This window comes from Dipteris shenzhenensis, chromosome 23 (genome assembly GCF_047967505.1).
Source record: "Dipteris shenzhenensis isolate YYH24624 ecotype China chromosome 23, Dip_SZ_1.0, whole genome shotgun sequence".
NCBI classification, from domain to species: Eukaryota; Viridiplantae; Streptophyta; class Polypodiopsida; order Gleicheniales; family Dipteridaceae; genus Dipteris; species Dipteris shenzhenensis.
This window is the reverse complement of record NC_141618.1, coordinates 53,061,495-53,082,148: the sequence shown is the minus strand read 5'-3', so window position 1 is coordinate 53,082,148 and position 20,654 is coordinate 53,061,495. Positions and strand designations below refer to the sequence as shown.

At 42.0% G+C, this 20,654-nt stretch overlaps 2 protein-coding genes across 2 annotated transcripts; one reads left to right on the top strand and one right to left on the bottom strand.

Annotated features, from left to right (window-relative positions):
* Window positions 1-381: 381 nt before the first annotated feature.
* On the bottom strand, window positions 382-2,061 carry LOC147887553 (BURP domain-containing protein 6-like). Its single transcript, XM_087394909.1, has 2 exons — window positions 1,887-2,061; window positions 382-1,611 (listed from the first exon to the last, which is right to left on the bottom strand). The coding sequence occupies exon 2, from the start codon at window positions 1,319-1,321 to the stop codon at window positions 497-499; it is 825 nt and encodes a 274-aa protein (XP_087251035.1). The 5' UTR covers window positions 1,322-1,611; window positions 1,887-2,061; the 3' UTR covers window positions 382-496.
* Window positions 2,062-18,550: 16,489 nt separating this feature from the next.
* Window positions 18,551-20,089, top strand: LOC147887552 (uncharacterized). The gene is made up of 2 exons (XM_087394654.1): window positions 18,551-19,636; window positions 20,053-20,089. Exon 1 carries the CDS (start codon window positions 18,565-18,567, stop codon window positions 19,597-19,599), a length of 1,035 nt encoding a protein of 344 aa, XP_087250780.1. The 5' UTR covers window positions 18,551-18,564; the 3' UTR covers window positions 19,600-19,636; window positions 20,053-20,089.
* The last annotated feature ends 565 nt before the right edge of the window (window positions 20,090-20,654 follow it).

The following is a 20,654-nucleotide window of genomic DNA, read 5'->3' as shown; positions in this document are numbered from 1 at the left end:
TTTTTTAATGCAATGCTAGATAGTGCACTTCCAAGTGTAACTGTCTTGATAACATAATTTCAAAAAGAAGATGCATCATGACTATCTAGAGAAGATTAAACTTATATTTTAAGATTTTCCCTTTAAATGCATAGAATATGCCTACATTTTCAAGAGACACTAAAAAACTTAAATCTTAACTTTTGGTACACTAAAAAATGATCCATGCTATTAAGAGTTTATTATGTCACCTTCAAGCTTCCTCTTTTTAACCAAGTATCTATTCACTATTAGTACATTAAGCTACTATTATGTGAGTTTCCAACGTCCTCATTTTTACAAAGTATCCATTCAGTATTACCAATCTTTCAATTACACACAACACTTTTTGATATTCTAGCATTCTTATTTGAAGTGAATTTACATTTGGTAAGGGTAGACACTACACTCTCATAAAAGATGTAAAATATAGGTAAGTTATATCCCGGGTAAGATCTTGATCATGCTGACTTTGCATCTAACGTTTGACCCATGCAATGTCTAGGTTTGGCATCCAATGGCAAATCTCGGTGCGTCCAGGAGAGGAGTTAAGCTCTGCAAAGGCCTCGTGTTGTGGGCTGAATTCAGTTGTGTTGAGATGACAAGCAGCTAGAATTTGCATCGTCCGTCCATCCATAGCCTTGAGTGTCACTTGAAAGGCCTTGGAATCCTTGATCATATGACACCCGTATACCGCAAACGGGAACATTATGTCATGACAGTCCACGAAATTAGCTTCCAGCCCAGCTACTTCAATCTTGGATTCCACCCTTACATGCATGCCTTGTTTTCCCACAATCTTAGAGTTTGTGAGAGCTTTTATGTTTGATCCAAGCACTGAGCGTGCAAATTGAACTACGGATAATGGGCTTGTTGCACACGAGCTTATGGCCATGGCGTTCTTGTCCTGATGTTTGAAAGCATCGCAGGCCAGCAAAACGTTGGCCATGTGAAAAGCCAAATGAGTGTCTTCAGGTATATTAAAGTCTTTAAGAAGCTCACTTAGCGTGTCCGCAGATAGGGGGAACTGTTTGGCAAGCACATCCGGCAGAAAAGCCCTTTCGGGTTTTCCGTCAGAGTAAAGAAATGGAGGTAGCATTATGTCTACGCCCGCAAAAAGATCGTGCTCACGAAAGTAAACCATAGGTTTTTCTTGGCTTGCGCTAGCACGTTGAACTGCATTATGTTGTTCATGATCCTCATTTTGAGTCACTTCGTGGTCCGCGGCCCATCCTCGAAAAAAACTAGGTACAGGATCGACGAAGCTATCGTTGAATGTAGCCTCTGTCTGCAAGTGAACCATGTAACAGGCTAGTGCGGCTCCTTGTGGAGCAGCATCAAGCCCCAAGCCACTGATCTTGGTCGTCCATTCAATAGCATATTCATCATTGGAGCTTCCACAAAATAGGTGAGCTGAGTCACAGACTTCAGCAGTGTGATGAGGAGGGACTTTCCCTTTATGTATCGCAGATAAGAGGAGATTTGTGCTACCGTAAGGGGAGACAGCCTGTTGCGTATATCAGACGGTAATGTCGATGCGACAGGAAGGGGGCGACGTGCCTCAACACGAGCAACAGCTTGGATGATATATAACTGCAAGCATGTAAGAGCCATTAAGAGCTGATCGTTTGAACAATACGTGTTGTTAGGACAGAAGCACCCTATATAGAGAGCAATCTTTGTTCTTCGTAGCACAGGCAATCCCAACGTATACAGAGTGTAAACATTTTAATAAGGATATTGCATGCTGCAACGCTCGAATTATTTTCCTAGGAGACGGGAGCTAAATGGTTTTCATCTTATGAAAACTATGATTAAAATTGAACACACACAAAGCGAGCGAGCGAGAGGGAGGAGAAGAATATCACTACAAATAGTAGGGTGAAGAAATGTGCCATCGCTCCCAAACTAAGCTTGAGATGAGACGCCATGAAAAGCTCAGTTGAAGCTTGGTATACGTTTCTGCACTGACAACCGCTTCACTGCTAATAATAATACTGGAGTGTGTATGTCTCTCTGTTTCATGGTGTTGAGTTTGCCTGGTCCAAGTCACCTTTGATACACACAAAGCGAGATAAGAAGAATATATAAAGAATGAACATGAGAATAAGAATATAAGGATACAGTCTCTTTATGCAATTAGAATACATAAAGGAGAACATAAGGATATATAAAATCTCTTTATGCAATTAGAATACATAACGAATATATAAAGGAGAACATAAAGATATATAAAGAATACATAAAAGGAGAACATAAGAATAAATACATCATGGATAATGGATTCAAAGCGAACAACCTGTACCTTTTGATTGCCAAATCCAAAGGGTTTCATGTTACATATCAAATCAAGTGACTTGGATGATCATCATGTTTTGACACTAGTTAGTAAATTTACATTCACCAAAATAAAAATTATATGAATTTATAATAGCTAAGTTTATCCAACTAGATTTAGAGCAAGGTCTCATAGTTTAGACTATCATTTCTCAAGGGTGGCGATGGTAGGAGAGCCCAATTAGGCGATCGTTTTCAAGGGAGTGTCCACAAAAAAAACATTGGTCCTCATCATGATCCATCTAGTTAAAGCATAGGATTCATAGTGGTCAATTGAAAAAGCATGAATTACTTAGTGCATGTTTTTTATGTAATACAAAATGAGGCATTCTTCAAGGGTAGCAAGTCCTACTAGAGTGTGATTTCTATGTGCGTAGCCATTTTCTTCCTAGACATAGATATAAATAAATTCCTTATAGTTCTAGTTTAGGACGATGGGGAGACTATGGTTGTGATGATGATATTTTATTATTTTTGTAGTATAGATGGTGTTCAATCATGCAACCACATGTCAAGAAGTTTGTTTAGATTGTTGCAACAAGGCTAATATTCCCCACTTTAATTGTACTTAGGATTTGGTCTACTTAACAGTATAAATTTCTTCATAGAAAATCTCGCATCTTAGATTCCCAAGAGTTGGGATGTACTCATGTAGAAGTATGTGATGAGCCTTTAACAATTGAACAATTAAAATGGGTAATAGAGCATATGGGTCTGGAGAAGCTAGGCCTACATGGCTTGCCCATGGTCTTTTTTGCTGGTGCATATCTTGAGAATGACTGGCACTAACTTAGTTAACATGTCAAATGAACACAAGGTTTCAACATTGAAATTTGCACTTGTGTTCAAAAAATGATTCATACTTTGAACATGTGTATCTCCATGTGAAAACAAGTTTTTGTGAATGGACCAGTAATTGAAAATATTTACATTATAATATATAATATATAATTATTATAACCACACATAGTGTGGGCGGGGAGGCGGCGCGCTTCCTTCCCCAAAGAGTTATAATTCGAGGGAACGGGCACTTCCCTGGGTGCCAAGAATATAAACGCTGAGAATATTAGCGTTGAGGATCAGTCTTGTGAATAAATAAGAAACTGGCATATTACCTGAATGTCAATATTCATAATCGTAATCGAATGCCAAGAGACACTATCCGAAAAACTTGCCAATGTGACCCTAAGAGGATCTGCGTGTGTCCTTGATTCCAACATTCTCAGATTGTTTAGTAAACTCTAGACAGCACAAAAAGATAACTATGATTAGAGGAAGTCCGAAGTAGAGCACGTAACATTCTCACTCTCCTATTAGCCAATGTTACGTGCCTCTCCAACCTCGGGAAAATGGGAGTTTGATCACTATATTAAGTCGAGCTTTTAGGCTTGTGAGAGTAGCGCATAAGGTCATCGCGAGGCTCTCCAAAGCTTCACATGCCAATAAACCCAAACTTGCAAATCAAGTAGACCATCTCTTCAAATCGAATAGGTTATATAGTCTTTTTATTATGAAAAGCACCTATATGCTTTTATCAAATCGAATAGGTTATATAGTCTTTTTATTATGAAAAGCACCTATATGCTTTTAGTGCTTTAGTCAAAAGCTTAGCTTCTACATCAAACAAAATCAAGGGAGACCAAGGGCTTAAATTCATGACACGTGGCTCAAGGTGGTGTGAGAAAACCCAAACATCTCCCTAGGCTGCTTGTCATAATGAGGTGGCAAGATCTATTAGAAGGTGATTTCTACATGAGTACACATTGTCTTCCTATGCTTAGATATAAATGCATTAAAGGTCCAATTAGGCATGTGGTTGTGGTTCAAGATTTCTTTAGTATAGATGGTGTTTTGTCATGTACCCATTGCTACTTTATTTGTAGTCGGGGTCTATTCTTTCTAATGGTTACAACTAGATTTGCACAGCACCAAAAGATCGAACCTTCATCACATAATGGGGTGTCTATGTGTGCACAGTAATGTGGTTCGAATTGTGGAACGCTCCATCGACATTCCAAAGAGCAATGCAAGAAATTTTTGGGCCATACCTCACTGACCTCATGAGGATTTTTCTTGATAATTTGAGCATTTTTTGGGATCTTTTGAAACATCTGGTGCATTTGCGGCTATGTTTTCAACACTGCAGGGAGGTGTCATTTAGCCTCAACCCAATGAAGTGTGCATTTGCAATGTGGAGTAGATGACTTTTGGGCAACATAATATCTACAGATGGAATTGTGGTAAATCCAAAAAGGATCGCCATAATCATGCAATCACCCTCATCTACAAATCTGAAGGAGTGCCTCAGATTTCTCGGACAAGTCCATTGGCATAGCAGGCGCTTAAGGTTTTTGGCTTATATGGCAATTCCACTCAATGGCATGAAACATGTGGAGACCAAAGGCTTTGGCTAGATGGAGGAGTGTGGCAAATCTTATAGAGCACTAAAGATTCAAGTATCTAGAGCCCTTGTATTGATTCCACCAGATTGGGAGAAAATGATGCATGTATTTGTGGATGCATCTGACAAAGCAGTGGGAAGTGTTTTAATGTAGGAAAGCAAAAAAGGATGGTACAGACCCATTTATTATGCCACTTGAAGATTATCCAAAGAAGAGAAAAATTATTCAATCACTAAGTGTGAAGGTCTTGGAATGATTTTCTCAGTCAAAAATTTTTAGCACTACTTACTGGGACGACGTTTCGCTTTTCATATCGATCATTCGGCATTGCTTTGTTTGGTGAAATAACAAAAAATCACAGGAAGAGTAGCACGCTGGGTTCTCTTGCTATAGGAGTATGAATTCGACGTCATTCATTGTCCATCTCAACATGCTCTTGCAAATTACTTGTCAAGACTTGAGTCCAAAGAACCAGCAATAAGCGGAATCCCTGATGACTTTCCGGATGCTAAGTTGTTTGCAGTATCCGAAGTAGACCTAGAGGAAGAACAAGAAAATGAGGTAACACCTAATACTCCATGGCCATGGTATGATGAAATGATGTGTTTTCCGACAAGGTTAATGCCAAAGTACCTAAATAAAGACCAAAGGAAAAGATTGGCACTACGGAGCAAAACATTTGAAGTCTAGTATAATGCCAAAGTACCTAAAATAAAGACCAAAGGAAAAGATTGGCACTGTGGAGCAAAACTTTTGAAGTCATGGTGGGCCAGCTCTACAAAAGAAATCTTATGGATGTGTTGATGCACTGTGTGCTTCCGTATGAACAAGAAGCAGTAGTTATTGAAGCACATCATGGAGCCATACAAGGTCATTTTGCGGGCACAATCATAGCAAGGAAGGTCCTCCCAGTAGGACTCTGGTGGCCAACTCTTTAGAAGGATGCAAGATTATTTTTAATACAGATGTGATGTGTGCCAAAGATTAGGGCAACCCACAGAAAGGGACCGCATGCCTATGTTACAAGTCTTACCTCGGGAGCCTTTCTAGAAATGGGGATTGGACTTTATGGGCCCTTTCAAGCCAGCCATAACTGTTATGCATTGGCACTGCAACTTGTGACTGTACAAAATGGGTCAAAGCATTGCCTTTTCGGGACAACACAACAAATTCCATGGCCAAATGTCTATACAAGGATATTTTCATCATATTAAGAAGTCCCATTGAGCTTACATTTTATGAACAAAGTAATTGAGAAAATGACCACATTTTACATGGTAATCCATAAAAAGTCATCCGCATACTACCCGCAAGCAAATGGCATGGCCGAATCTACCAACAATACTTTCAAGAGAATCACAACAACTCTAGTCAACCAAAATCATACATACTGGGATCAACTATATGCAACACTCTCAGTATATCGCACATATTTCAAGGTGGCAACCAAACTCACACCATTTAAAATGTCTTTCAGAATGGAAGTAGTAACTCCAATTGAGTTCGTGCTTCTGAGTTTGTGGATTGTGGTCAAGGAGTGACTCATTCTTGAGGAGTCAATGGAGTACCACATGGATGTGTTGGAGTAATTGGAAGAAAGCATACATTATTTGAGAATAGTAATTCAAACCAGGAGAAAAAAGAAAGCAAATAATAATTCAAAAAATAAATTCTTCAAACGTGGGCAATTAGTGTTGGTATTCAATACTCCTATGGAAAAGATGCCTGGAAAGGTAAAGGTGAGGTGGACAGACACTTTTTGGATCTATGATGAATGTGGATCAACCTCATTATATCTTGCATATCTAGAAGGACACATGCCACACCCAATCAATGGATTCTGACTATGTCAATATCATCATGAAGGTCAGATGGTTTGTCCATTCCCCATCCATAAAGATGCATTGATTGGCCTAATTAAAATTGAGGCAAACCCATCACTACTAGATTCTATTCATCATGAAGTTAACTCACAATGTCTTGTCACAGCCACCATACAACACTTTAACTTGCAGCATTGGCACAGCCATGCAATAGCTCACTATTCAATTCTCAAGTTCACACTCTCTAGAATCCCTTACATCCCTCAAGCTGTCACCCTCCACTCAGCATTCCTCTTCACAGCTTTCTTCATGCTCCTTATCCTTTTCGTCTCCCTCTCAACACATATGGTCATGGCAGCAGTTCAGTTTGCAACAATGATGCCCTTGCAATTGATCAATGACTTGGAGATTAGAACATGACTCTCACAACTTTTTGTCACCAGTTTCAGCTCCATGGATTGGGAGTAGGTGCCGATCCACCCTCACTCAATGTCCCTTTGTCACATCAGCTTGCTACAGGAAAGCAAGTAACGATCTCAACAAAACAACATGATTGTCTTTGCAAATAATTCATTAGAGGCTATTCCTCCCAATCAATGGAGAGGTGCAAGATTAGGCACCACTAGAGGAGATGGAGCTAATCTTTGGCCTAGGGCAAAGGAAGGAGTATAGAGTCACAACATGTGTCAACCCAACAGTGAGGGAATGCTACAAGTGGGCACTAGAGAGCTTGTTTTTGTAGGCAAAGACCTATACCATAATAGCAAATACCAAGGCATTGATGGAACTAGCAGAACATGAAAATGGGGAGCAGTGTTGATGGATCGATTATAGGCAGAAGCACGATGGGTTCACCACAGAGGGCAGCAGCCCCAGTGACTTCGAAGTTTGGCCAAGTCCTAGAATTATTATTCCCTTCTCAGCCCAGGGATGTTGCTCCAATTTGGTCCAGGGCTAGAATCTCCATGTTGACTCTGGAAGGAGAGCCCTCTAATGCTAGAGAGGAGTTATCAGGCTAACCACGGAAGAAGCATAGAATGGATGCAGATACACCAAGCAGCTCTCTTCCCATGACATTAGGAACAATTAAAAGTTTGGAACTTCCTAGGGTCTTGTTGTCTCTTTTTCTCTCACTTCCAAGGTCCAAGGGTGTCGGTCACCTATGATCGCATTGTCGCTCGTTGTAGCATAGGTGTATGCAAGTGTAGCATAACACCCTCCGGTCATATTTCTAGTGAGAGGTGTAGGCTAAAGTGTGGAAAGTGGTTCTAGCATGCGCTAGGCGAGGAAGAAGAATTGATCACATGGATTGGTAGAGGTTTTTACCTCCATGGGAGTCCAAGGAATTAGAAAAGGGTTTGCAGAGTTTAGAAGAAGGATAGGTTGCAAAATCTATCTACGGTTCTAGGGTTTAGAAGGCGACCAGTTTTGAGAGAGGGTTATAGGGTTGAGGAATGGAGAGCTAGTCACCCTCACTAATTCATGCGACTAAGGGTTTAGAAGGAGATACCATGGTTCAAGAAGAGGAAGGGATGAAGAAGAGAGGAGGAAGAGGAGGGAGGAGGAGAAGGGAGGAGGTAGGAGGAGAAGAGAGGAGGGAGGAGGAGGAGGGAGAAGAAAAGAGGAGGGAGGAGGAGGGAGGTGGAAGGAGGAGGAGGGAGGAGGGAGGAGGAAGGAGGAGGAGGAGGGAGGATGCAGGAGGAGTGCAAGGGTGAGAGCATGCTTGGACACAATACATGAGAAAGCATGGACACTTGGAGACTATTTGCGCAAGAACACAAAAGTAGTACTGAACACAATGCCACTCAAGAGTGGGAGCTTCATTCCATAGAGAGAGACATGAGGGTCTCTTAATTGGTGAAGGAACTTTGTGAAGGTACCTTGTGAAGGTCCTTGTGAGGGTACTTATAGGTACCTCCAAGAGTGAAGGGTTTTAGTATTTCTTTCTCTAGTTTTGGTATTTCTCTCTCTAGATCTTGATTTTACAAGTATGACCAGATCTCTTCTAGAGAAGATTTTGGCTATCCTCATCCCACTATATTTCTCAAGTTGTATTCCAAGCTCAAGATATTACAAGCGAAGCTTTGCCACTACTCCACACACGCATTGATTGGTCCTTAGCACCACAAAGGCAATAGGTCTTCACCCTGATAGCCTCATCTATGGTACCTTCCCCCACTATGGCTGTATCCTCTCCGGCAACACTGACATCCCTTCCCTTTCCTACAGCTTCCATTTCCCTTTCGTCATTTCTATCCACTTCCCATCCCTTCTTCTACATCACCACTCTCCACTCCCCTCGCTAGATCACCTCTTCCAATCCCCCAACTAGATCACCTTTTCCAATCCCTTCTTCCACATCGCCACCCCTAATCCCATCCTCATCAATGGTACCCCTTCAAACTCAACTTGGAACCTCGCCGATAATGTCCCAGATGATAGTGGCTACCACAAAAACTATAACAACAACAATGGCAACACCAAGCACTGCAGAAATGCCACAAAAGATTGTCGCCACGATAGCATTGTCTATGCCAGGGGCCCTACTGTAGCAATGGATGAATTCACTACCAACCACAAGAACATTAACCACATCAGCACCAGAGGTGACTACGGAAGTGCCAACAATGTAGTAGCAAATTTATCCATACTTCCTACGATAGCAAGAGAAGCAACAACAACAACAACAAACAATCCAAGAGTGCCTCACTTTCATCAGCATAAAAAATGTTTGCAAGTGGTTTGTAGATTTTTGGCGACATTGGATAACGAATTGCCACAAGAAGTCTAGACATAAGAATAGGTGGTGAATTTGGAAAGTCAAATTTGAATGTTGCGACACGAAGAAAATGCCACACAAAAAGCACGGGTTGTATAGATGGAAGGTAGAGTGGCAGAAGTGTAGCAAAGGGCATAGGCAATGGAGAGCATTGTTGGACAAAATGTGGTCCATACATGAGGAGCACCTCCGCAGGATAGAAACAGAATTGCTGTAGTGGCGCATGAATGATGCACTCACAATTACCCTCAAATGATTTTGGGTGATGTAAAGATCAACATAGTGCAGCTAGAAGGTCTGGTGGTAGCACTATGGGGAGAAGTACAAAGAAAATGGCAGGTGCATCTGGTAGAATGGCTTAGAGTAGTCCCAGAGACGTGTTGTGTAGTCATCACATTGCAATAGAGAGAGCCAAAACCAGATGCGAGAGGAGGTTTGACTACATTAATAAGAACAACGGTGGTGACAGGTTTGCAGTACATTCCTCAACAACCAGCATTAGCAATAGGTGGAATAGAAGGTTCAGCACCAACGGGAGCTTCAGCAGGTTAGGACATGTAAAGGTAAAACCATAATGGTGGAAAGCACTCCTCAGCATGGGAGCTTGAGATCAAGTGATTTCATGGAAGAGTACCAAAGCCCCACTCACATTTGCAGGGAAACTCTATTCAAGAAGTATTAGAGAATGAAGGAGGGTGTGCATTTATTGAGTTTTTCTTTAATGCATTGTGCATTTTCTTTTTCTTTGCACATGCCGCCAAAGCCTCCATGGTGGGATGCAACTGATAGGTGCCTTAAGCGGAGATACCTATATTATGTTTCTCTTCCTAGACTACCTACAACTCTAGATCATATGACAAGGTATAATGAATGAGAACCAACTAAGGAGGAAGAAGAGGAATTACAGATGGGACTAGGTCAAACAATCACACAATGAATCCCTCCTCCTTCATGGCCTCAACTTTAGATCATATGACAAGGTATATTGAATGGGACCCAACTAAGGAGAAAGAAGAGGAATCACAGATGGGACTGGGTCAGACAAACAAATCCCTCCTCCATGGCCTCAACCCAGACCTGTGGACTACAAAAGGCTGCATCCGTTCCAAGGCTAGTCTCAAATAGAGAAGGAGAATTTGCAGCAGAGGTAGCAAAATCCATGGGTATCTCGAACTCACAGGATGGCAACAAATGGATGAGTGTGCAAAGCAAGAAGACGCTTGGGAGAATGAATGAGTGTAGACGGTGTAGGACCTAGCTCAGTGGATCCAGTTTCAACGAGATCTCCATTGATCACGACACAGTGAGGATGTAGGTGTAAAGGCTGAAAAGAGGTGCATGGAGATTAGAGTGAGGATCCAAACAAATCAGAAGAAGAAATATGTTGTCCAAGCACCTAAGTCTGTCAACTATGGAATTCAATAGTACCTAAGTCAGAGTCAAGTGCAATAGGAAGTTTTAATTCACAACACATAGGTTCTCTACCTTGGTTTGGCAAAAAAGGATTGTAATGCACTTTAGACGCAGTATATGTATTAGGGGAATGATGCAAGTGTGGGTTTGCATGGTCCACCATGAGTGCCATGTGTTAAGGCAGAAACAACCCTTTGTTTATGGATCCTTGTGGGGATACCTTGGGGAGCGAGTAGTTGTAACTTACTTCTAGTGCCAATACACCATTTGGGAACTGTAGTGCATGTAGGATCTACTCTTGTTTTATAGATCTATAGATAACTCATTAATGGAATACAATCAATCAGATAATTGAATGCAGCCTCTCTTGTTGCATATGTGTTTTCCTTATTTTCTCTGAGTATTCATGCCTATATCCATAGTATTGTTGAGCATGCTCTTTGCTACATCCGCATAGTCTATTCCCCCGTAGTGTTTTCTATGCATTCGATGTACAGGCACTACACCCTACTAAAGTCACACTTGAGAGTTATAGGCTTGTGATCTGAGAGAGAGAGAGAGAGAGAGAGAGAGAGAGAGAGAGAGAGTAGGGTGAACCTATGATGATAGGGAGCATGATTTGCTTGACAAATCCTCAGATAAGTATATTCTTTCTAATCTAGCGCCTCTCCTATTTAGCCCAATTTGGCTATTACACCAAGTGAATTCACCTTCTTTGCCTGTGTTAACCAAATGCATCCGATCTTTAACATTTTCCAAAGCGTCCAATTCTGACCTTTGACAATTGATCCTTTTTCAAGCCACCTATCTTTACAGGATTCAATCATGTTGAAATTCCCCAATAAGAAACCACTTTCATTTATTGAATCAAGTGACTCCCAAGCATTCTTCCTATCCATGTAGTTGTTGGCGCATAAATTAAAGTAACACTAAATCTTTGTCCTTTCATTGGAGACCCATAAATTATTTCTGTCTACTAGGTTCTGTAGGACACATGCCCCAAAGTGAGAGACTACCCCCACTCCTGTTCCTCCTTTGCCATCTTCATGTTTAGTGAAGTGCCAAATTCTTCTTCTATCTATTCTTTTAAGTCTATTCTCTAAGAGGTCCCCTATTACCTTCACCTCTTGAAGGGCTAAAAAACGAGGAGGGAGAGCATTGGCTCTTAGCAATAAGTGAGTTCCTCACTTATTCCAAGGTTAGTAAATCCACTAACATTTAAGGTAAGGAAAGAAACCATCTTACTTTCCATTCTTTTTTAATCCCTTTTTAGCCTTGGGATTCGGGCTGTCTACCTAGGGGCTAGCTATTTTAGACTATCTTCTCTTATTTTGGTCAATAGTAAATTATTGTGTAGCTTCTTTATCTTCTTGATTGAATTTGGGAAGTTCCTCTTCCGAGTTGGAACCAACCATGTTTTCAGTGACCATCTCATCATTCCTATTAATGTCCTCTTCAAAATCCTTGGACTAGCCAGGCACAAAGTCATCATCTTGCATTCTATATTGATTTTCTTTGATCCACTCTTCTATTCATCATCTTCTAAGGCTTCAAAAGGGTTATTAAAAAAGGTACACTTGATGGGATTTAAACATTTCCTATAGGAGGGGGATTGGGACTGGAGGTCGATCCCACTTCTACAACCAGCCTCTCTAGAGTTTTTCTCAAGGTAAGCACCTTGGGCACCCACTTCTCTATAGGAGCCACTAGAGGCTTAGTAGTAGAAGAAATATGGGGTTTAAGCTTTTTTTTCTTCTAGGGCCAATTCTTCACAGCGTGGCCTGCTAGTCCAAAAAGGAAGCAAGAATTAGGGAGATTTTTGTAGAGTAATTGTTGTCCCTGAAAGATGCTTCCATTTCTGCTGAGGATTATCAATGTATTGGGAAATCCTTCAACTATATCGATTTGAATCCAAATCTATGGATTCCCCCTTGGGTTGATAAAGTTTACCTAGAACCTTTCCAAGACCACTACAAAGGGGCAGGAGTTGGTTGCAAAGGGATAGAGGCAAATCTGGCAATTCAACCCAGATGGGGATCTTTGTAGACCTCGAGTTGTCAGGGGAGAACTTGTGAGACCACCAGGAGAGGTACAAATGCTAGTTTTGGATGGTCCTCAGACCGTGCTACAATTCTCTTGTAGCCATATATGCCCGTTCAAACAAAAAGGCAAAATAGCCCATTCTGAGGAATCAAACGTTCATGACAACTAGACCCCTCCTCAGCCAATTTATTTGAGTCCAAGTTTCTATCATTATCAAGGGGGTCTAATTATTGGGGTAGAAAACCAACCAATACCTTTTTTTACTTGAGATGGAAAACCCTGATCTTCCACAGTTTGATCAAGAAGCACCAACAGTATCATCTCTTAAAGAAGTTCCTAATGTTAAAGAGATAATTCATGTTAGCAATAAGCAGAGATTGGCCATCCAATTGTATGAAGAATCGCTTCAACAACAAACACAATTGGAGCCAAGTGTTGAAGGCCTTGAAAGGGAGGAGGAGACTTAGGTGGAGCCATTAGCTGGGCAAGAGGTGGTTGTCTACCAATAGCACCCTAAAATAGAGGAAGAGAGGGTGGAGCCATTGAGGGGACTAGAGATGGTTGTGTATGAATAGCAACCACCTCCAAAAAATGATTTGAAAATTGAAGAAGCTCTAACAAATGGTGTTGAGGATCAAGAATGAGGGGACCTTGTATTGGATGAAGTCATGTTGCTTGTCTCAGCCCATTATCATGCTCAATGACAAAGGGTATATTTTCTTACATGATATACAAATTTTAACAAGGTTTCATGAAGACGAGGCTTTGTTTATGCTATACTATTGGGAATCTAGCATCGACCAAGATCTTGTAGATAAAGGACAACTGCAAAGCACGTATTTGACAAGGATGCAATCCTTGGGGGTGCAATCTTTGAAACTTGGGAAGAGAGGATGCATTCAGAACAAAGCTTTCTCATAGAGGAAGAATTTCAATAGCCTAAGCTATAATGTTGGAGAGGAAGAAAGTTTCAAAAAGATCTTGGGGGAAATCACTTGGAGACTCGGCTTTCTCATTTGCAAGACCTTCAACAATTGATCAGACCAAGAGCTCCATCGACCTTCGTAGGAAATGTCTAGAGGAAGCAGATGCATAAAGAAGATGTATGCTTTTAGCTTTTTAATTATACTTCATAGCTATAAATGTTGTAATGAACATGTTTTGTTGGATTTCTTAGGCTGAGGTGGACAAATTTGGAATGCGGAAGGGAGGCACAATGCAACACTTTGGAAAGGACACCTCCCTTGCCCACTACATGGTGCTTTTCCAAAGGATGCCTCCCTTGCCCACTACATGGTGCTTGTCCAAAGGATGCCTCCCTTGCCCACTACATGGGGATTTTCCAAAGGCACACAATTGTGTGCTACATGAGAAGTTTGCACCCGATGGAAAAAATGAATTGATAAAGTGCAAGGCTCTATCTAAGTTGACATCCTTTTCACCATTGTCTAATGTGAAAAAAACATTTTTTGTGCGTCGAGATATAGCCCTTGGAGATTTCGGGTAAAAGCTATCACAAAGGATCTTGGCACTTGTAGTGATCAGATGCTCCACAGATTGCAAAAACCTTTGCAAGCTTGACAATCTTACCAACTCAAACATGGCAGTTAATTCAAAGTAAACTAGAAGGAGAAAAGAAAGAATAATTTGATTGAAGCCGCTCAAGTAATTCTATCGATACAGTTGGATACTGCAATGTACATTTGAGAACATGTGTATTATAGAGACTTACAATGACATACTTGTAATTACTTCATAAATATGAATACAAACACTTTTTCTATGCTACATTGTTTACAATCTCCTTGAATACATCATTGTGTTCCTTTCCCATTTTATAACTTTGAAATTTTTATAAATTGTTAATAGTTGTCCCTTGGTGGTTAGGGTCAAGATGTTTACATCCAATTGGGGTGCCTTAATGCAACACATGCTTTTCCATTCCATAAATTTGGAAATTTTATAAAATGTTATTTTTTATTGTGCGTAGAAGTGTGACTAGCAGTTAGTACTTGTGCCTAGGGGTGGCATACGAGTCAGTATAATTCCCAAAAAAAGGGTACATTGGCTTGCCCAAGGGTCAAACGGGACCCCGTCTGAACCTTGGGTGCACTAGTGCACCCCTTTACTTTGGGGAAGCATACTGACTTCCATGGCCCCTTTGCTCACATCAGTAGCTCAAAAAACTAACACCACTAACTATGGGAATCAGTTTGCTTCCACTAGCTATAGTAGTCACTCACACCACTAACTATGGAAGTCAGTTTTCTTCCCCAAAAAAAGGGGTGCACTAGTACGCCCAAGGGCTGCACAGGACCCTGTCTAGCCCTTGGATGTGCGAGTGCATCCCCTTTTTTTTTGGAAGCATATTGATTTCCATGGCCCCTTGACTCACACCACTAGCTTAAACAACTAACAATAGTAACTATGGAAGTCAGTTTGATTCTCTACTAACAATGGAATTCACTCACACCACTAACTATGGAAGCCAGTCTGCTAAAAAAAAAGGCGGGGTGCACTGGTGCACCCAAGGGCCAAATAGAGGTCATGTCTCGCCATTAAACGCGCGAGTGCGCCCCTTTTTTTTTGAAAGCATACTAACTTCCATGTCTCCTTGACTCACACCACTAACTCAGAGCAAAATTTGGAAACCTCAAAATTTAGCAAAAAAAATCAATTCCTTTTTTGTTCCTCAAGAAAATTAAGCCAAGCTACAACTATGCACCTTAGCACCACAACATGATATTTTAGGCTAGAAATAAATATTTTTTAGAGAAAACATTTACTGATAAAAATAGGCACAACTGTTAAATAAATCAATACACCATGATTTGAGCACATCCTTGTCAAAAATGGATTTGATTGCTTTCAAAAATATGGTAACACCTTTTGCAATAGACAATGAATATAATCAACATTTGAGTGATAGATAAAATCTTATCCAAATAGCAAGATCTATGTCCTTGTCCATAATGGTCACCCTCTTAGCATGTATGCAACACAAGTATACATCTTCCAAAACAGCGACCATTTGCATTTCTATAGCCTCTTGCAATACAGGTAGAGCAACTCCTTGTATTCGTGCATCATCTTTATACTCTTGCAAAATTTCTTTCACCACACGGCCAAATGAAGCTCAAGGAAAAACTAATTCGACACTCTTTTGGTAATTCTTTATTTCCAAGGGTGCCCTCCTATGTGGTTTCATCCAATAATTACTTCCAGCACCATCGCCTTTGCCACCATCACCAACGCCGCCACCACTACAATGACCATCGAGTCTTTTTCGCTTGTTCCTCCCAGTTGCTTGTGTGCACTGTTGGTTTTGGGCCTACTTGCTGTTCTCTTGGATTTTCTTGTATGGGTTGTTGGCTTGTTCTAATCAATAGTCGCTTTCCTTCCACCACAAACCTCATGTGTGGAATGTCATTGACATTCTAGCCCCATGGTCATTCCTGCACTTGGTACTCACTGTGTCTCCTATCTTGAACATCTGTCTATGCATCATAGTCATCTTCCCTAGGTGCTTCATCCAAAAGTTCATTGGTTTCTATGTTTGAAGCATCCGAGCTAGTGCCAGAGTTTGCTTGGGATGGGACCTCTGTGCCATCCCCACTTTCTTCCTCTTGCTATTGTTCTTGTTGCTTCCTTATCTCAAAGATTGACCTTGGAATCTCACCATGTGTCCTCCTAGTGGGATTGATTGTTTGTTTAGTCCTTTCCATGGATGCAAAGAAGGACAAGAGGGTGGATGATTGGGAAATGAAATGTGAGATTAGCCAGCCTCTTGTTTTATATAGATGCTTGAGTTTTCCTTAAGTGAATATTAACCAAGGCTTAACCAAGAATGAAAGTTGTAATTATTAAGAAGTCTTAGGTCTTAACTAAGGAATAGGTCTTGCATTAAGGCCATAATTTATGGCCTTAAGGTAGGCCTAGGTCTAAGCCCTTAATTTAGCCCTAGGTTTAAGGCTTAGGTTAAAAGGCCTTCAATTAAAGTTTAGGTTTAGGCCTTCAATTAAAGCTTAGGTTTAGGCCTTCAATTAAAGCTTAGGTTTAGGTCTTAAATTCTCTCTCTCTCTCTCTCTCTCAAAGGATTAAGACCTCTATCGATCTCATCACACAGAAATCAAAGTAAACTCAACAGCAATGAAGATCTCAAAACTTGAAGCAAGAAAGACATGAACAGAAATCCCTCTGGAAGGAACTCTCCAAGAAGAACTCTCTCAATCTTCAACTCTCTCACTCAAAGATCTCAGATTGGAGATGGGGATGCCTCGAACAATGAGGGCTTATGGCTTGTGAGCACCATTGTCTTTGATACCATGTTAACGGAAATGAGAGAGGGAGAGCGAGGAGTGCACACAATCTTACTAAGTGTACACTAACTTGTATTCCAAGGGAAATAGGAATATATTATGGACCCTTAGGGTTAGGGTTAGGGTTTTTCCCATAACCCTTATAGTGCAATTTAACACCATTCTCAACAAGGAAAAGAGAGGCTAAGCTTAGCATTGAGCTGGCTAGAATTTCAAAGTAGTTGGTTTGATTGTTGGCCAATAGAAAATCAAATTGTTAGAATTTTAGAGTTTTTACTCGTAATGCTTTAAATTTTTGAATTTGCTAGTTTGATTGCCATTCAACGTTGGTTAGAAGATTTTTAAGAGGACATTCCCCCGACGTGCTATCTGGGCAAATATGCCTACGCACCTGGTGGTGAACGATAAGCATGGCGAGTGTTCCCGCTACTACGCCTACTGCTCTTTACACATACTGGGCACCTACACGCAAGATTCAAAGAAGCTTGAATTGGCTGCAACCATCAAGTCTATGCAATTGGTTATGAACGTTAGAGCCCCGAAATGCCAGGGTAGAGAGGCCATTTTTTCATCTTGAAAGGGCCTTTTATTTGCCAACTGAGGCAACAATTTTCCCGGGGCATAAAGCGGGAATAGATCAGGTGTAGGTATGAAGTGGCATATATGTCAAGGTAGCATGCCACAGGGACGTGCTCTTACATTACTCCTAAGAGCCAGTCCCCATGCAACGAAAAAGCTAGGAACCTCGGTTGATAATCACCTTGGTGTCAAATATGGGGCATTTGGTTTTGCAATAGTATATTTGCAGGCCTTATGGAGGGGCGGAAGAACATTATAGGTTGCACAATTCACGCGTGTCAGGGAGATTGATAGGTCAATGAAGATGGAGTACGTCAACCGATTGCACGATTTGTAAGTGGTAAGGTTTTTCATAGGCTGATGTAGGCAGAGTCGAGCTTTTTCCGGTAGCCACCTGGAGTCGTTGATCATCTTTGATGGAGTGTCTCTAAGAATCTCGCATTTGGTTCTACATGGGACTCGCAATTCCATGAAGATCATCAGAAGCATCGGAGAGCAACGCCGGCTCTAAAGGTGTAACTATAGGAAAGCACCATACATTTGATAGGGCCAAGCCTTGAGTGCTCTGCCTATCTGGGCACCTAGTGGCAAAACGGGTGGAGCAATAACCCATGGAGGATTCCTAAAACGGGTGGAGCAATAACCCATGGAGGATTCCTAGGAAACTGTGAGCTACTAGCTGGGCTGCCGAGTGAGAAAACGCCAACGATTGGGTGGTAGAGATCCCGGTGGCCAAACGGGAATACCCGAAGAGTGGGTGATGAAAAGCTTCTCTCTCACCACATCATCATCATTATTGTATTATAGGTATGTATAAATAGGATGCAAAGATAGGAGAGAGAGAGAGAGAGATGGAAGAAGAAGCCTCGCCTTCGATGCCCCTTGTCTCTCAATTTCTGAGGGATAAGGGCCTCCCTGAACTCTCCATCTCCAACATGCTTCTGCGTTGCTCTCGCTTGCACAACAATGGCGCACAGGATCGCCTCCAACCCAATTGGGCTTTCCTTGAGCAGCACATTGGTATCCCCGCACGAAAGGTTCCCGCTACGGTCTCCCGCTGCCCTCAGCTGCTCGTCCTCGGCTTGCATGACAAGCTCATGCCCATGGCGGACTGCCTCGCCGGCCTGGGTGCCCAACGCTCCCAGCTCGCCGCTGCCATTGTCAAGTTTCCCAACCTTTTGGTTTACAGCGCCGAGGACAAGCTGTGCCCTCTCCTAGGCTTTCTGCAGGGCGCTGGAGTGACGGAGGCACGACTCGCCAAGGTTCTCCTCTCCTGCCCTCGCTTGATCAGCTACAGCATTGACGCGAAGCTTGAGCCCACCGTGAGATTTCTCCTTGAGCTGGGCGTTACGAAAGGTGAAAAGATGGGGAAGCTGCTAACGCGCTGGCCTCACATATTCCGTTACAGTGTTGATAATCGGCTTCGTCGTACTGTGGAATATTTGAAGGATCTGGGTCTACGCGATGAAGAAGTTGTGAGGCTAGCCACCAGGTTTCCCCACATTCTCTGTCGTGATGCAAAGAGGGCTTTCCAGCCCAACGTCGAATTCCTGCACAGCTTGGGCTTTGATTGCAAACAGACGGCGGCTCTGGTTTGTGGCTACCCACCAGTTCTGATATCGAGCATTAAGAACTCGCTGCAGCCCAAGATGGAATTCGTCCTCAACATGGGTAGAACGAGGCAAGAAGTGGTGGAGTATCCCGCATTTTTCGGACACAGTTTGAGCCGGAAAATAGGGCCCAGGTACAGGAAGTTGCAACAGGACGGTGTCCAATGCAGCTTGGAAAACATGCTCAGTTGCAACCAGAAAAAGTTCGCGGCAGGGAACCTTAATTACGGTCATCCAGTCGCAAAGCTTGCTCAACTGACGCTGAGTGCTGTTTGAACGCCCAGTATGTAGCATCCTTTCTCTTTTCTACGTGGTGAGTGTTTTATACGGTGTATTTGCTATTACATTCTTGTATGCATTTTCACTGCATCAAGAATAAGCAATCAGCACATTCTATTTTTTCACAGTTGTTCCCTCCTCCGATCTTCTTATCCTCTTTCAAACTGTACTTTAGTTAGCATATCAGTACCTAGTTTGTGTAAGTGTGCCGAATATTTAGTCAATCTATGTGGATGTTGCGATACAGTAGATTATGTTGATGTCCGCAGTGATGTAAATGGGACTCAGGACCGAGGTGCATCAGACTAACCCATATGGGTTGGTAAGAGTAATGTGTGGCTTTGTCATGGGGGTAGTTGTTTGGTGTTGATCTAGCGTTAGGGTTGCTTCTTAGCGCGTTCTAATTAGGAGATGATGTAGGGAGTTAGATGAACTCTCGCTTGGTGACAGGAGTTCTATATAAGAATGGATGTATGCTCTTTTGGAGTACACAGCAATACAGGTATTTCTTTACTAGCTTCCGTGTTTTTACTTCATGTATCACAGTGGGTTTGAGGAGAGCAAAGATCACTCTATCTTCATTCTCGTTCAGAAGCTGTGCAATCTTCTTTTCACTATGGCCAACAGCAATCACAATGGAACTGCCTCTGCACCTGTGGTTGTAGTTTCAATGGGAGCTACTGCGGCCATCAACACTACCACTATCATGGAGTGCAAAGGTGTGAAGGCATTTGATGGAACTGACTGGGAGTGGCATGTGGAGATGACATGCACAAATGTGGTCTAGATCTAGAAGACGGGCCGTGAAAGGAGAAGCTCCCCGCACGGGAGTGTGCAGATCGATGTGGTGACAAATTGACTGCCGAGGTCGCTCTCACCAAGGAGGAGCAAGCATTGCTAGATGGAAGACAGTAAGGCAATGGCGGCCTTATGTCGAGCGTTGGGCCAACCAGACAGGTACGACCATGCAAGACGTCAAAGGAAATTTGGAACAAATTGGTGACTATCTATTAAAGGAGATCTCCAAGTAGTAGGAGCCAGCTCAAGATCAG

Bases quoted from the DNA above. Each gene is read 5' to 3' on its own strand.
- LOC147887552 (XM_087394654.1), top strand. From the start codon at position 18,565: ATGGAAGAAGAAGCCTCGCCTTCGATGCCCCTTGTCTCTCAATTTCTG.
- LOC147887553 (XM_087394909.1), bottom strand. From the start codon at position 1,321: ATGGTTCACTTGCAGACAGAGGCTACATTCAACGATAGCTTCGTCGAT.